The 17,253-nt window shown below is 51.4% G+C and overlaps 1 protein-coding gene across 1 annotated transcript in view; it reads right to left on the minus strand.

Moving 5' to 3' along the window:
- The window catches only part of LOC126183264 (tubulin beta chain-like), a 120,082-nt gene that overhangs the window by 49,951 nt on the left and 52,878 nt on the right, over positions 1 to 17,253 (minus strand). The window contains exon 3 of the mRNA XM_049925087.1: positions 495 to 741. Within this exon, the coding sequence (XP_049781044.1) occupies positions 495 to 741 (247 nt within the window). The remainder of the gene's footprint in view (positions 1 to 494; positions 742 to 17,253) is intronic.

Consider the following 17,253-nt stretch of genomic DNA (forward strand, 5'->3'; position numbering starts at 1 on the left):
CCTGCTCTTTTTCCAGTTGCATGGAAGTGTGTGTAGCAATAGAAAACGACAAAATCAAAGCTTAAGTTACACCAGACTGGTCGACGAGTGAGTTGAAGTCTTTGTTCCGCTTAGCGATCTTACGCAGGAGGAGAATTTTCTAAGATCATCTCTCGGTACGACTTTGTAAATTGTTGTATGAGGTGGTCCTCTGCAGAATTTTTGCAAAGAGCGTAATATGCAGGAACCAGTGAGAAGGGACATGCATGAAGACGACGGGAGTAACTTCCACAGTGCTAGAATAAGCCACATAAGGCAAGAGCTCTAGGCGATGGACAGACTGAAATATATCTAGCTAATACAGAACGCTGAGTCCAAGTGCTACCCTGAGATGAGATTGGCACAGGAGAGGAAGTCTTGGCGTGCCGAATCAAGGAATGGATATGACTGATGAAGACCAAAGTACGAGTAGTCCCTGCAAGAAAAAGAATGTAGTAGTGATGGAGTGTACTCACCCCTGGATGCAGTCACAGCTCTCTGCCTCCTTACGCACCACGTCGAGTACCGAGTCCACGCGGTCGGCGCCGTCGGTGTAGTGGCCTTTGGCCCAGTTATTGCCGGCGCCGCCATGACCGTACACAAAGTTGTCAGGCCGGAAGAGCTGTCCGTAGGGCCCGCAGCGTACCGCTTCCATTGTACCAGGCTCCAGGTCCAGCATAATGGCTCTCGGCACGTACCTGCTGCTGCACGATTGGCTCCCAGCTGTCAGAACACAAATCAGTAACTAGTTTGAACTGCATGTACTAATAAAACAGTGCCCCTTGGTGCTGTTTGAACTGTGGTGAAGGCGGAAGTGAGAATTCTCAGTCTGCAGAGCGACGAGATTTCACAGAAGCTATTGTCCGATTTGGTTTTTAATTGAGAAAGTGATAGTATTGCCATGTATCCTGATTTCCGGTAGATGTCCATTTTTAGGTGATGTCATGACCCGTCACGTGTCGGCCTTAGGCTGGACGCAGTATGTTCCGACTTTTGGACACTGATAATTCTAAATATGCGTCTCACTTCAGAAATGCTGCAGCACACTGAAGTGCCGAGAAGAGTTCCTGAATGTTTCGATTGAGATGATAAAAGTACGTAAAATACTCACTCCATGAACCAAATGGGACGTCTCGTCGCAGCTGGAACCGTACATCTCGAAAACTTATTTGCGTGGCTTACAAATGCCGCTGTTTCTCGAACAGTGTTTCAAATTTTCGCCTCCTGTAGTCCACTGACAACTCATCTTGACACGACGTTTAATACTTCAGTTGCGTTGCAGTGACAGCCCTTTACGTCCACTTTTTCATTTCGTACTTTTGTTTGTAGTAAAACGAGAGAGGCAAATGTGCGCACAACGCCCATCGACATTATCAGCTCACTGTGTGTAAATACGGATGTAACTAATGTATAGAATATGTTTGTTTCGGAACGCTAAATATAAACAATTTGGATGGAGCTACACACTAGGATGATGTACTAACAATCTCAAACATGAACCGGTCTTTTTTGTAATTACGCTAACATTCTTCAGAAATGCAAAGTGCAGAATTATTAAGCGCGTGTGTCTTCATCACTGTCATTTAATGCGTGGTTTCTTTGTACTAAAATTTTTTGTGGATGGTCTTATAGGATTTAGATACCATGATGACTAATGAAAAATCCTAACATACATGAAACTAATAATTTTGTAAGAAAATAGTTGAAAATACGTCCGTTTGTCTTGACATGTCCTAGTCCCGACAGTTTTTTTTTTTCATTCACCTGTCCTTAAGCTCCAGTTTTCTGCTTTTATCTGGCAACAGAACCTGACAGTTATTTTCCATTCCTTTGAGTGATCCAATAGACAGCGGCTCAGGGGGAGAACATCTTCGCTGTAAACGACCAAGGAGCCGGTGTTTTGTGAACCGCTGAAGATATCCAAACTAGGTTGTTTTACCTTTAATCCTCTGCACTGTTTAACAACCGACATCCTTAAGCAGCTGATTAACGATATACACTGATGAGTCAAAATGTTATTACCATCTGCTTAATAGCTTGTTTGTCCGCCTTTGGAACGAAATACATCACCGATTCAGCGTAACAGGGATCCTAGTTTGTTGGTAGGATTGTGGAGGTATTTGTCATTATGTGTCTACGCACATGTCACCTAACTCTCGTAAATAACGGGCTGCCGATTTGCGTACCCCGTGATGGCGCCCGATAGCGACGCAGATGCGTTTCATAGCGCTTAGATCAGGCCAATTTGGTTGTCGAGACAAACTTAAGTCCACTATAATGCTCCTCAAATCACTGTAGCATGGTTCTGGGTCCGAGACACGGACCATTAGCCTTCTGAAACATGACCTCGCCGTCGGGCGTGTCTTCGTTTACTACCACAGATTCCATGCAAGTCTAGGAAAGTCTTCCATAACATTACTGCTCCCAACAGGTTGCGTCCGCGGCGCCCTGCACGTTTCGACACACCGTTCACCCCGGTAACTGCTTTTTTTGTTATGGTTTTAGGGCGCAAAACTGCTAAGGTCATTAGCGCCCGGTCTGTTTTTTTTTTGTGGTTTTAGGGCGCAAAACTGCTAAGGTCATTAGCGCCCAGCCCGTGACTTAAGACAGTAAAAAACCGACTTTTAAAACCAGCAGCAATGGGAACAAAGTCAGAAAATTTGAGAAACTAAAAATAGAAGAATGCTTAAAAATCCACTACAGAAAGGGGGTGATTGTCCCCAAAAAAAGGTTCAAATGACTGACGCCATTTCACTGTCACTAATAAACTGGAGAACGCGGTCGGCGGAGCGCGTGTCATCTGCTAAAATCGACGATAGATCAGGCGATAGCTGTAGACGGGAGCGTAACGGATTAAAATAGGGGCATTCAATTAAAAGGTGTCTTACCGTCCGCAGCTGAGAGCAGTGGGGACAGAGTGGGGGAGGATCGCCGCTTAAAAGATGTCTATGGCTAAAAAGACAGTGCCCTATCCGGAGTCTAGTTAAAATTACCTCCTCCCGACGACGCGTTCGGGAGGAAGAGGTCCAAGCACAAGGAAGAGTTTTCACGTCCCGCAATTTATTTTGGGGAAGTGTCGACCAGTGAGCGTGCCAAAAATGAACAACACGACGACATAAAACGCTCCGTATATCGGCGACGGGAATCGATGGAATAGCTGGCCGAAGAAGAGAGACTGCAGCCTTGGCTGCAATATCGGCCGCCTCATTTCCGCAGATACCAACGTGTCCCGGGAGCCAGAGGAACGCCACCGAGACGCCCCCCAGGTGGAGCAAGCGCAGACAGTCCTGAATCCGGTGGACCAGAGGGTGCACAGGGTAAAGAGCTTGGAGACTGAGGAGAGAGCTGAGAGAATCTGAGCAGATAACGTACTGTATCCGCTGATGGCGGCGGATGTAGTGGACAGCCCGGAGAACAGCGTAAAGCTCCGCAGTATAGACCGAACACTGGTCGGGAAGCCGAAAGTGATTTGGGGTGTCGCCAACAACATAGGCACTCCCTACACCTAACGATGTTTTCGAGCCATCGGTGTAAATAAATGTGGCTTCCGTCATTTGTGCACATAGAGCAGCAAATGCCCGACGATAAACAAGTGAAGGGGTACCATCCTTGGGAAATCGACAAAGGTCACGGAGCAGGCAGATCCGGGGACGGAGCCAAGGCGGTGCTGTACCCCAAGTTGTCAAGAAGGTTTTAGGAAAGCGGAAGGAAAGAGAATGGAGCAGTTGACGGAAGCGGACTCCCGGTGGTAGTAGGGAGGAGGGGCGGCATGCATACCCTACATCAAAGGAGGCGTCGAAAAATATGTCATGGGCTGGATTAGCAGGCATGGAAGACAGATGGCTGGCATAACGGCTCAGAAGGACTGCTCGCCGATTGGACAGCGGAGGTTCAGCAGTCTCAGCATAAAGGCTTTCCACAGGGCTGGTGTAAAAAGCTCCAGACACTAAACGTAATCCACGGTGGTGGATAGAGTCGAGACGCCGAAGAATAGACGGCCGAGCAGAGGAGTAGACTATGCTTCCATAGTCCAATTTCGAGCGCACTAAGGCGCGATAGAGGCGGAGAAGGACCACTCGGTCCGCTCCCGAGGAGGTACCATTCAGGACACGGAGGGTGTTGAGGGATCACAGACAGCGAGCCGAAAGATACGAAATGTGGGAGGACCAGCATAGTTTTCTGTCAAACGTAAGACCCAAGAATTTAGCGACGTCTGAAAACGGAAGGTTGACAGGTCCTAGATGTAAGGAGGGCGGAAGAAACTCCTTACGTCGCCAAAAATTAACACAAACGGTCTTACTGGGAGAAAAACGGAAGTCGGTTTCGATGCTCCAAGAGTGGAGGCGATCGAGACATCCTTGAAGACGTCGTTCAAGAAGGCTGGTCCGTTGAGAGCTGTAGTAGATCGCAAAATCGTCCACAAAGAGGGAGCCCGAGACATCAGGAAGCAGACAATCCATAATTGGATTAATGGCAATGGCAAACAGTACAACACTCAGCACGGAGCCATGGGGTACCCCGTTTTCTTGGGAGAAAGTACGGGAGAGAGTAGTGTTCACCCGCACCCTAAATGTGCGCTCTGCCATAAATTCGCGAAGAAAAAGGGGCAGCCGACCTCGAAAGCCCCAAGAGAACAGTGTGCGGAGGATACCTGTCCTCCAACAGGTATCGTATGCTCTCTCTAGATCAAAAAATATTGCTACTGTTTGGCGTTTCTGGAGAAAATTATTCATGATATAAGTGGAGAGAGCAACTAGATGGTCAACTGCAGAACGATGCTTTCGGAATCCGCATTGGGCAGGTGTTAAAAGACTGCGGGATTCCAGCCACCAAGCTAAACGGTAATTCACCATACGCTCCAAAACCTTACAGACACTACTCGTGAGAGAAATGGGGCGATAGCTAGAGGGGAGATGTTTGTCCTTTCCAGGTTTCGGAACAGGAACGACGACAGCTTCCCGCCATCGTCGGGGAAAAGTACTGTCGGTCCAAATTCGATTATAAAGGCGAAGGAGGTAACGCAGACTATGGGTTGATAAATGCAGCAACATTTGGACGTGGATACCATCCGGTCCTGGGGCGGAGGAGCGAGAAGAAGAGAGTGCATGTTGGAGTTCCCGCATGGAGAAAACAGTATTGTAGCTTTCGCGATTTGGAGAGGAGAAAGCAAGAGGTCGCGCTTCCGCTGCACGTTTCTTCGGGAGAAACGCTGGCGGGTAATTGGAAGAGCTCAAAATCTCAGCAAAGTGTTGACCCAATGAGTTAGAAATTGCGACGGGGTCCACTAATGTATCATGCGCAACAGTGAGCCCAGAGACCGGGGAGAAACTAGGCGCGCCTGAGAACCGTCGAAGCCGACTCCAAACTTCTGAGGAGGGAGTGAAGGTGTTAAATGAGCTAATAAAGAATTTCCAGCTTGCCTTCTTGCTATCGCGAATGACGCGACGGCATCGCGCACGGAGCTGCTTATAGCTGATACAGTTGGCCAAAGTAGGATGGTGACGGAAAATGCGAAGAGCACGTCGCCGCTCACGTAGTGTGTCATGGCATGCCTCGTTCCACCAAGGAACTGGGGGGCGCCGGGGCAATTCGGAGGTGCGTGGTATTGAACGTTCCGCAGCTGTAAGAATAACGTCTGTAGTATGTGTGACATCGTCGACGCTGGGAAAGCGACGGTCATCGAATGTCGCTAGAGACGAAAAAAGTGTCCAATCGGCTTGGGCAAACTTCCAGCGTCGCGGGCGCATATATGGCAGTTGAGGCTGCAGTCTGAGGACACATGGAAAGTGGTCACTCGAGTGTGTATCATCAAGGGCGAACCATTCGAAGCGCCGAGCTAGCGGAACAGTACCGACCGCAAGGTCCAAATGAGATAAAGTTGTCGTGGAGGCAGACAAAAATGTGGGGACCCCAGTGTTGAGGCAAACTAGATCCGCTTGGTGGAAGACGTCTAGCAATATGGAGCCACGTGGACAAGGATGTGGAGATCCCCAAAGCGGGTGGTGGGCATTGAAGTCCCCAACCAGCAAACAGGGGGGTGGAAGCTGACCAAGAAGATGAAGGAGATCAGCTCTTGCCTTTGGTGTGGACGATGGAATGTATACAGTACAAAGAGAGAATGTGTATCCGGAAAGGGAAAGACGGATGGCGACAGCTTGGAAGGAAGTGTTTCAGTGGATTGGGTGATAATGGAGAGTATCATGAAGAAGAATCGTGAGTCCTCCATGGGCTGGAGAGCCTGCAACAGAGGGGAGATCATATCAGACGGACTGAAAATGAGGGAGAACAAAGCAGTCATGGGGACGCAGCTTTGTTTCCTGAAGACAGAAGATGACCGGCGAGTAGGATCGTAAGAGGATCGACAATTCATCCCTATTGGCTCGAATGCCGCGGATATTCCAGTGGATAATGGACATGGGGTGAACAGAAAATGGAGGAATGTGACCAAAGTTGCTGTCAACTCAAAGACTGCACGGAGCTAGCGACCGACAGCATGGAATGGCAGTCAGCCGAAGGCAGAAGATCCTGATCCATAGGTTGGTCAGGAGCAGCTCCTGCCACCAGCGATCGGCCGGTTGACCGGCCACCAGCAGTGCGCCTCGGCGACACAGAAGACGGCCGAGGGCGATTTCCGCCAGGTGGTGCTGTAGATGGGACACGCCTTGGCGGAGAAGGGGAGGAACTGGGTTTCTTTGTCAAATGTCAAGAAGACAGTGGAGGTTGGAATGATGTTCGTGTGAACCCTTTTCATAACTCTATGAACAGCCGTTACGGCCTGGTCAGACAGGTAGTGCTGAATTTCTTCGTCAGACAATCCATCGAGGGAGCGTGTATAAACGACCCCACGCGAGGAATTTAAGGTACGATGCGGTTCCACCCGGACAGGGAAGGTGTGGAGCAGAGAAGTACGCAGCAATTTTTGTGCCTGGAGGGCACTGTTTGTTTCTAACAACAGGGTGCCATTCCGTAATCTGGAACGAGACCTGACAGGACCTGCAATTGCGTCGACACCTTTCTGAATAATGAAAGGGTTGACCGTGGAGAAGTCGTGACCTTTGTCAGACCGAGAAACCACAAGGAACTGTGGCAACGATGGAAGAACTGTCTGTGGCTGAGACTCAGTGAACTTACGTTTGTGAGCAGACATAGTGGAAGGTGAGGAAACCATTGCAGAAAAATCCTCCATGATTACCAGCGTCTCCGATGGCGCGCTCCTCCCTTGTGGGGGCCCTCACTGAGGGCACTCCCACCTTAGGTGATTGTTCACACCTCAGTTCACACCTCCCGACAAATGGACGGAGGGACCAATCGGCACTTTCGGAAGGTATCAGCTCAGGTAATCACCCCTCCCTGGGCCTGGCCGTTACCAGGGGGTACGTACGTGTCCTACCTGTCTACCCGGGGCGGGGAATTACGCGTTACCCCGTCACCGGCTACGCATTGAAGTGCGTGGGTCGGCCTTCAGACACGCACAGGGAGGAAAAAAGAGAAAGGGAAAGGAAAGAAGAGGGGTCTCAAACGCCGCAGCGGAGAAAAGTGCAGAGAGAAGCGGGAAGGAAAAGAGAAGGACAGAAGAAGGACGAAGACTTGCAAGTATAGAAAGCAAGGAATTTGTAACAGTTAAGAGCGTCCGTCACTGGACGTAGGCACAAACTATACTCCCAGAGGAGGAGAAAGGGAAGGAAAGAGCCAGAGGTGAAGTGGGCGAAGATGGGGGAGGGGGAAGGATTAGGAAACGGAAGGTATGCAGCCCAGAAAGGAAGGAGGGCCACATTAGCTCAGGGTCCCGTGCTCGCTACGCACGTGTCCACAAAAGAGTTGTGAACCCCCTGGGGGGGGATGACTGCTTTTGTTGAGACGACCGTCTATCTAGTGTAGTAAAAATGCTATTCACCCGCAGAGCCGACACGTTTCCATTTTTTTTGTTTGGGGTTTAAGGGCGCTCAACTACTGAGGTCATTAGCGCCCAGTCACAATTGTTAGAGAACATAGAATCTAGTAAAACTCAAGGGGTGGGGACACCAGAAAGTTCTTACAAAGAGGCAGATAAAATAAGTGAAAGAGATGTCTTTGGACAATCCAGTCAAAGTAATGAAACGAAGAACACGAGCAGCTGCTCGAGCGTCATCCGCTAAAATATCCTGTAAAGTAGGTGGCAGAGACAGGACAACACGAGATTGACTAAAACGGGGACACGATAATAAAACATGACGCACTGTTAATACATGACCACAAGGGCACTGCGGGGCTGGGTCACCGGAGAGCAGGTAGCGGTGGCTAAACCGGCAATGCCCAATCCGCAACCTGGTCAGGACCTCTTCTCGCCGATATAGTTGGGTTGGTTGGTTTGAGGATTAAAGGGACCAAACTGCAGAGGTCATCGGTCCCTTGTTTCATAAACACACAGAGCACAGGGAAACCATCCATTAGTCATTCGAAGCAGAAGATAAAAATTCCAGGGGAAGAAAATCCCCAAGGTCAATAATAAAGAAACATGGAAAACTAAGCACAGCAACAAAAATAACAGAAGAAAAGCAGAAGGAATTAAAACGCACAGCAGAGGACTGTGGCTGGCTGATCACGAAAATAGAATGAGCCAGCCACTCTGGAACACATTAAAACTTCCAGCCTAAAAGATTAGGGTGGAGTCGAATTACAACACAAAACAAAGTAAAAGATACAGCACAAAAGAGTGTGACGCAATAAAATTAGAGGGACCTATAAAAGCCACTTTCTCGAATAAAACTTAAAACACGATCTGCCATAGAGGCATTGTCACCTAAAAGAGATGATGAATCACCCTGGAGATTAAAAGCACACCTGAGAGCAGTTAAAAGAGGACATTCTAACAACAGATGGGCCACCGTCATGGTTGCACCACAGCGACAATGAGGGGGGTCCTCTCGACGCAGCAGATGACCATGCATCAGATAAGAGTGACCAATGCGGAGCCTGCAGAGAATAACGGAATCCCTGCGAGAGGCCCGCATGGAGGAACCCCACACGGTCGTGGTCTCCTTTACAGGCCGCAACTTGTTGGGTACAGGCAGAGTGCGCCATTCGTCTGCCCACATCCCAAAGACCCAACGGCGTAACACCGATCGGAGATCAGTTGCCGGGAGGCCGATCTGCAACGGCAGTTTGCGGGTGGCTTCTTTAGCTAACTTGTCGGCATGTTCGTTTCCCGCTATCCCAACGTGTCCCGGGGTCCATATGAACACCACTGAACGACCACGCTGTGCAAGAGCATGAACGGACTCCTGGATGGCAACAATAATGGGATGGCGTGGGTAGCACTAGTCAAGAGCCTGTAGACTACTGAGAGAGTCGCTGCGAACGACAAAAGACTCGCCAGTGCTGGTACGAATCCGCTCAAGGGCACGAAAAATGGCTGTTAGCTCTGCGGTGTAAACACTACAGCCGTCCGGCAAGGAGCGCTGGTCTACATAGTCTGCATGAACTTAAGCATACCCCACATGGCCATCAACCATCGAGCTATCTGTATAGATAACCTCCGAGTCGCGGGATGCATCGAGGAGAGCAAGAAATTGGCGGCGCAAGACTGCGGGAGGAACTGAATCCTTTTGCCATTGTGAGAGGTCCAGCCGAAGCTGTGGCCGACGAATACACCAAGGTGGTGTATGTGGGTGGACCTGAAAAGCAGATGGAAGAGGCAAAGACTCGAGGTCACTAAGGAGTGACCGAACACGGATCCCAATGGTATGGCCTGATCGAGGCCGCCGGTGTGGGGTATGGACTGCCGCATTAGCGAAAAGGAGACGGTAGTTAGGGTAACGGGGAGAACAACGGACGTGGGCAGCATAGTTGGCTAACAATTGTTGACGCCGAATACGAAGCGGAGGAACCCCAGCCTCAGCAAGGAGGCTATGAACAGGGCTGGTGCGGAATGCTCCTGTCGCCTGTCGAACCCCACAGTGGTGAACGGGGTCCAGCAGTTGCAACGCCGAGAGCGACGCTGAGCCATACGCTACACTCCCATAATCAAGCTGGGACAGCACAAGGGCTTTGTAGAGCTGCAGCAGCGTATTACGATCTGCACCCCAAGTTGTGTGGCTGAGGCAGCGAAGGGCATTCAGATGCTGCCAGCACTGACGCTTGAGTTGACGAATATGTGGAAGCCAAGTAAGCCGGGCATCGAACAGCAATCCCAGAAAACGGTAAGTGTCAACAATCCTGAGCATGGCATCCTGAAGATAGAGCTCAGGGTGGGGATGGACAGTTCGACGCCGACGAAAGTGCGTAACACAAGTCTTCGCAGGAGAAAATTGAAACCCATGGGCTAGGGCCCACGCCTGCGCCTTCTGCAACCTACGTTCTGCAACACTAATGGTGGAAGAGCTGAAAAAGATGCAGAAATCGTCAGCATATAACGTGGGTGAGACAGACGACCCTACTGCTGCTGCAAGGCCATTAATGGCCACAAGGAAAAGGGGCACGCTCAATACAGAGCCCTGTGGAACGCCGTTCTCCTGGATATGAAGCGAACTATGGGATGTGCCAATTAAAACGCGGAATGTCCGAAGAGATAAAAAATTCTGAATAAAAATGGGGAGAGAGCCCTGGAGACCCCACCCGTGCAACGTGGCGAGAATATGGTGCCGCCACGTCGTGTCATATGCTCTGGAGAGGTCGAAAAAGACGGAGACGAGGTGTTGGCGCCTGGAAAAAGCAGTGCGGATTGCAGACTCAAGAGAGGCCAAAGCATCGGCGGTGGAACGGCCCTGACGGAAGCCACTCTGGCACGGAGCCGGAAGACCCCGAGACTCGAGCAGCCAACACAGCCGTCGACTCACCATACGTTCCAATAGCTTGCACAGAGTATTTGTCAAGCTGATGGGCCGATAGCTATCCACATTAAGCGGGTCCTTACCAGGCTTCAGCACCGGAATGACGGTAGTCTCCCGCCATTGCGACGGAAAGACACCATCGCTCCATATGCGGTTGAACATGGCAAGAACACACCGCTGACAGTCCGGGGACAGGTGTTTGATCATCTGATTGTGGATTCCATCTGGCCCAGAGGCTGTATCGGGGCACTGTGCAGGGCGCTTTGAAGTTCCCACAAACTAAATGGGGTGTTATACGCCTCAGGGTGGCGAGAAGTAAAAGAAAGCCGTTTGCATTCCTCCTGGCGTTTTAGCGCGCGGAACGCGGGCGGGTAATTCCCCGACGCAGAGGCCCGAACATAGTGCTGGGCGAAATGCTCTGCGATTGCATCGTCATCGGTGAATACCGCCCCGTTGATGGTAAGCCCTGCGACACCTGTAGAGTGCTGCAATCCAAAGATGCGCCGAATCTTCATCCACACCTGGGAGGGTGAAGTATGGGAACCAATGGTGGAAACGTACCTCTCCCAGCACTCCTGTTTCCGCCTTTTGATGAGCCGCCGTGCCTGAGCACGGAGACGTTTGAAAAAAATTAGGTTCTCCAAAGACGGGTGCCGCTTATGTCGCTGAAGAGCCCGCCGACGTTCTTTAATGGCTTCAGTGACCTCTGGAGACCACCAAGGCACTGACTTGCGCCGGGGGCACCCTAATGAACGAGGAATGGTACGTTCCGCAGCGGAAGCAATCGCTGCAGTCAGTGTCTCAACCGCCACATCGATGGTACCGTGGGGGAGAGTCAACAGTGGCAGCAGAGGAGAACGTTTCCCAGTTTGCCTTGCTAAATGCCCATCGAGGCAAGCGTTCATGGGAGCGACGCTGGGGTAATGAAACGAATATGGGAAAATGGTCACTACCACACAAGTCGTCATGGACTCTCCAGTGGACCGATGGTACAAGCCCTGGGCTCCACAACGACAGATCTATGGCCGAGAACGTACCATGCGCCACACTGAAATGTGTGGTGGCGCCAGTGTTTAAGAGGCAGAGGTCCAGTTGGGAGATGAGATTCTCGACATCTCTGCCTCGGCCAGTAACCTTCGTTCCACCCCACAGGGGATTGTGGGCGTTAAAATCCCCCAGGAGAAGAAAAGGCGTGGGAAGTTGGGTGACAAGTGCAGCCAATTCGGTCAGGGAGACTGTACCACCTGGAGGGAGATAGACACTGCAGACAGTTATGTCCTGGGTAGTCCTTACGCAGCCAGCCACAGCTTCCAATGATGTTTGAAGGGGCACAGGAGCACTATATACAGAGGTAAGGACATACACTCAGGCTCCACCTGACACACAATTGTAAGTGCTATGGTTGCAGTAATAACCCCTGTATCCATGAAGGACAGGGGTCCGCATTGCCGGGAACCAGGTTTCCTGGAGGGCAATGCATAAAGCAGGTGTCATGCTTAGAAGCTGACGTAGCTCAGGTAGCTGGCTAAAATAACCGCCACAGTTCCACTGGAGGATGGTATTTTCCATGTCTGTGAAAGGCGTGACGGGACTGGGAAGGCAGATTACGCCGCTGGGTCACCTGCTGCCTCCAATGGAGCACCCGTGCAAATGCTATCCATCGTGTCCAAGGGACCGGTGAGAGCGAGGTCCTCAGCGGACGCCAGAAGCTCCGCCTCGTCCTCAGACGCAGAGCTGGTAGGAGGCGGTGGGACGGGTGCCACCACAATATCGTTGGTCTTGGGGACTTTCTTCTTTTTCTGCTTGTCGCGCTGTGCCTTCGGTGGGTCAGGCTTCATGGGCTTCACTGTGTCAGTCTCAGGGACAGACGATGACCGGGAGGCCCTACGACCAGGGACGGGTGGTTGTTTCAGCCACTTTCGTGTGTCCACTTTTCCACTGGTCAGAACTTGCGAAGAGAGGTCCCCAAGGGATCCCTTCCTGGCGAGAGTAGCCGAAGAAGTCTTACGCTTCTCCGGCTGGGAAGGGGAAGCTGATGTCCCCAATGGTTGGGAGGGTGCTGCTCCTGAAGAAGATGGAGCAGGAGCAACAGAGAGTGAAGTGCCCCCCCACAACCAAGGGGACCGGTGAATTCTGACAGAGCTGAGAGCGAACTGCAGGTGACGACACTGTAGAGGTTCGACCCGGTGTTGCAGCAGCGGCATAGGTAGACGTCATAGGCACAGGATGTAGCCGCTCTTATTTCCGCCTTGCCTCGGTGTAGGTCAGGCGGTCCAGGGTCTTATATTCCATTATCTTCCTTTCCTTCTGGAAGATCCGACAGTCCGGTGAGCAGGGTGAATGGTGTTCTCCGCAGTTAACACAGATGGGAGGCGGAGCACATGGAGTATTGGGATGCGAAGGACGTCCACAATCTCGACATGTGATGCTGGAAGTACAGCGAGATGACATGTGCCCGAACTTCCAGCATTTAAAACACCGCATCGGAGGTGGGATATATGGCTTCACATCACAACAGTAAACCATCACCTTGACCTTTTCGGGTAAAACATCACCTTCGAAAGCCAAGATGAAGGCACCTGTGGCTACCTGATTATCCCTCGGACCCCGATGGACGCGGCGGACGAAGTGAACACATCGTCGTTCGAGGTTGGCGCGTAATTCATCGTCGGACTGCAGAAGAAGATCCCTGTGGAATATAATACCCTGGACCATGTTGAGACTTATGCGGCGTAATGCTAACTGAAACATCCCCCAACTTGTCACAATTGAGCATCCGTGACTGGGCAGAGGATGCCGTTTTGATGAGCACAGAACCAGAGCGCATTTTGGACAAGCCCTCCACCTCCCCAAACTTGTCCTCTAAGTGCTCCACAAAAAACTGGGGTTTGGTCGACATAAACGATTCTCCATCAACCCACGTACACATGAGGTACCGGGGTGAATAGTCTCCACTGCCTTCTTTAGCAAGACGTTCCTCCCATGGAGTGGCCAGGGAGGGAAATGATCTTTGATCAAATTTCTTTCCATTGAGGTTAGACCTCGATCGCTTAGAGACTGCTGGTGGAGGCCCACCAGCGAGAGATGATGTACCACGCTTCATTGCGGGTCATCCGCCCTGATGCCACCTACTCCGACCAAGGGCCCTCCCCACTGGCGCCACCCAGCCGCAGCAATAGCCACCTGGCAGGATGGCCATTGCCGGGAGTCCTGATGCCCCAGGGAGATGGGCATCTACTCCTTGGCATACGTGGGGAGTTAACGGAGCAGGCATCAGTAGAGCGATCCCTGTGTTGTCAGGGGGCTACAACCTACAGGGTACATGGCGGCCCCACCACAATGGACTGGCTACCGTGCTGGATCTTAGGTGCAAAAATGTCCAAGGTCGTCGTCGCAGTTAAAAGCAACACTGCAGAGTGCAGCATGGGAATTGCACCCAGGGACGTATCCTCGCCCAAGAGATGGAAAACGAGCGGGACACCATTGCAACGACGAAAAAGCCGGCTAAAGGTCTCAATGTACGACGGATACAGTGCACCATGTAAGGCGCCCTTCCCCAATTGGCTCGCTCTTCGGAATAATTTAGAAAGATGGAGGTCAAACCCGAGAGGGGACCATCACATGAAGCCGAAACATTTGAGACTCCTTTTAGTCGCCTCTTACGACAGGCAGGAATACCACGGGCCTATTCTTACCCCCGTACCCGCAGGTGGGGCCGATATGGTCGGGAGGACGTTGTCCAAGCAGTTGGGAATGCTTTTACTGCCTGGAGCTTGTTTCCTTGAAGTGAGGACCAAGTATCCCACCACAAGGACACAAGCCTCTTGCAAACAACCCCACGAACGTCAGATGATGGGACACAATGGGAGGCTGGCCGAGGCAGGACGACTGCAGCCTTGGCTGCAGCATCAGCAGCCTTATTCCCAGGCACTCCTACATGGCCGGGAACCCACAGAAAGCTGACAGGAGAGTCACCCTCAGCGAAAGAATGGAGGGACTGCTGGATCCGTTGCACCAAGGGATGGACCGGATATGGAGCTCCAAGGCTCTGAAGAGCACTGAGTGAATCAGAGCAGAGTACATACGATGAATGGCGGTGGCGGCGGGCATACTGAACGGCCTGATGGAGAGCAAAAAGCTCGGCCGTAAAGCTGGAACATTGGTCGAGGAGCCGGTATTTAAAGGTGACGGCCCCAACGACAAAGGCACAGCGGACACCATCGTCAGTTTTGGAGCCATCAGTGTAAATAAAGGTGTGACTGGCAAGTCGCGCACGAAGTTCGACAAACCGTGAGCAATACACTGCAGCCGGCCACCCTCCTTTGGGAGCGAGCAGAGGTCGAGATAAACCCAAACCGGAGCCTGGAGCCAAGGTGGTGTCGTGCTCTCACCCTCTCTGAAGGTGGTAGGGAGGGCAAAATCCAATTGTCGAAACATGCGACGAAAGCAGACTCCAGGGGGCAGCAGGGCAGACACATACAACCCATACTGACGGTCGAGAGAATCGGCGAAGGAGGACTGATAAGAGGGGTGGTTGGGCATTGACAACAGCCAGCAGGCATACTGACAAAGCAGTACATCGCGCCAGTAGGTCAATGGTAATTCGGCAGCTTCAGCATAAAGACTCTCGACGGGACTAGTGTAGAAAGCTCTGGTCACAAGACGTAACCCCCTATGGTGGATGGAGTTGAGATGGCGTAAGAGGGATGGCCGAGCAGACGAGTAGACGAGGCTCCCATGATCCAGCTTTGATCGGACTATGGACCGATACAAGCGAAGCAGGACAGTGTGATCCGCTCCCCAAGATGAACCACTAAGAACTCTGAGGACATTAAGGGAACGTGTACAACGAGCAGCCAAATAAGAGATGTGCGGAGACCAACAAAGTTTCCTGTCCAGTGTGAGCCCTAGAAACTTAGTTGTTTCCACGAATGGGAGAACAATGGGACTAAGATGTAAGGATGGCGGAAGGAACGCTTTATATCTCCAAAAGTTGATGCAAACCGTCTTCTCTTCAGAGAACCGGAAGCCATTTGCCACACTCCATGAGTATAGGCTGTCGAGACAACGCTGAAGGCAGCGCTCCAGGAGGCATGTTCACTGGGCACTGCAGTAGATCGCGAAGTCATCGACAAAAAGAGAGCCTGAGATATTAGGTGGAATGCAATCCATAATTGGATTGATCGCTATGGCAAAAAGGGCTACGCTCAAGACAGGGCACTCCGTTCTCCTGGAGGAAGACGTCTGACAATACGGAACCCACACGTACCCTAAACTTTCGAACTGTTAAAAAGCAATCAATAAAAGGGGCAGGCGACCGCGTAGACCCCACCTGTGCATAGTGCGGAGGATACCTCCTCTCCAAGAGGTATCATAAGCCTTCTCCAAATCGAAGAACACGGCGACCGTTTGGCGCTTTCGCAAAAAGTTGTTCATGATGAATGTCGACAAAGTCACAAGGTGGTCAACAGTGGAGCAGCGGCGACGAAAGCCGCATTGAACATTGGTAAGTAGCCGTCGAGATTCAAGAATCCAAACTAACCGAGCATTAACCATGCGCTCCATCACCTTACAGACACAGCTTGTAAGAGAAATTGGGTGGTAACTAGAAGGAAGGTGTCTATCCTTCCCGGGTTTGGGTGTAGGAACAACGACGGCGTCACGCCAACGCATGGGGACTTTACCTTCGGTCCAGACGCGATTGTAGGTACTAAGAAGGAAGCTTTTGCCTGCCGGAGAAAGGTGTGCCAGCATCTGAACGTGAATGGCATCTGGCCCCGGAGCAGAGGACTGGGACAGTGCAAGTGCACGTTCGAGTTCCCGCATAGTAAAGGGGGCATTATAATTTTCCAGATTCAGCGAGTGGAAGGAAGGTCGCCGAGCCTCTTCTGCCTCTTTCCTGGGAAGGAAGGCAGGGTGGTAATGGGCGGAGCTTGAAACCTCCGCGAAAAAGCGGCCTAAGGCGTTGGAGATATCCACAGGATCAACAAGGACCTCTTCACCTGAAGTCAGGCCAGGTACCGAGGAGTGGGCCTTAATGCCCGACAGCCAGCGCAGGCCACCCCAGACGACAGAAGAGGGAGTAAAACTGTTAAAGGAGCTGGTGAAAGAGGCCCAACAAGCTTTTTGCTGTCTTTGATGACTCTACGACATTGCGCTCGGAGTCGTTTGTATCCAATACAATTCGCCAACGTAGGATGGCGGCGAAAGGTGCGTAAAGCACGTCGTCGAGCACGGATAGCGTCTCGACAAGCCTCATTCCACCAGGGGACGGAAACGCGATGTGAAGAAGAGGCAGTACGAGGAATAGAACGTTCGGCAGCATTGATGATAACAGCCGTGAGGTATTCGACCTGACTGTCACAACTGAGAAAATTGTGGTCCGGAAAGGTCGCCAGGGAGGAGTAAAGTCCCTAGTCAGCTCTCG

The sequence above is a fragment of the Schistocerca cancellata genome, chromosome 4 (assembly GCF_023864275.1).
Source record: "Schistocerca cancellata isolate TAMUIC-IGC-003103 chromosome 4, iqSchCanc2.1, whole genome shotgun sequence".
In the NCBI taxonomy this organism is placed as follows: Eukaryota; Metazoa; Arthropoda; class Insecta; order Orthoptera; family Acrididae; genus Schistocerca; species Schistocerca cancellata.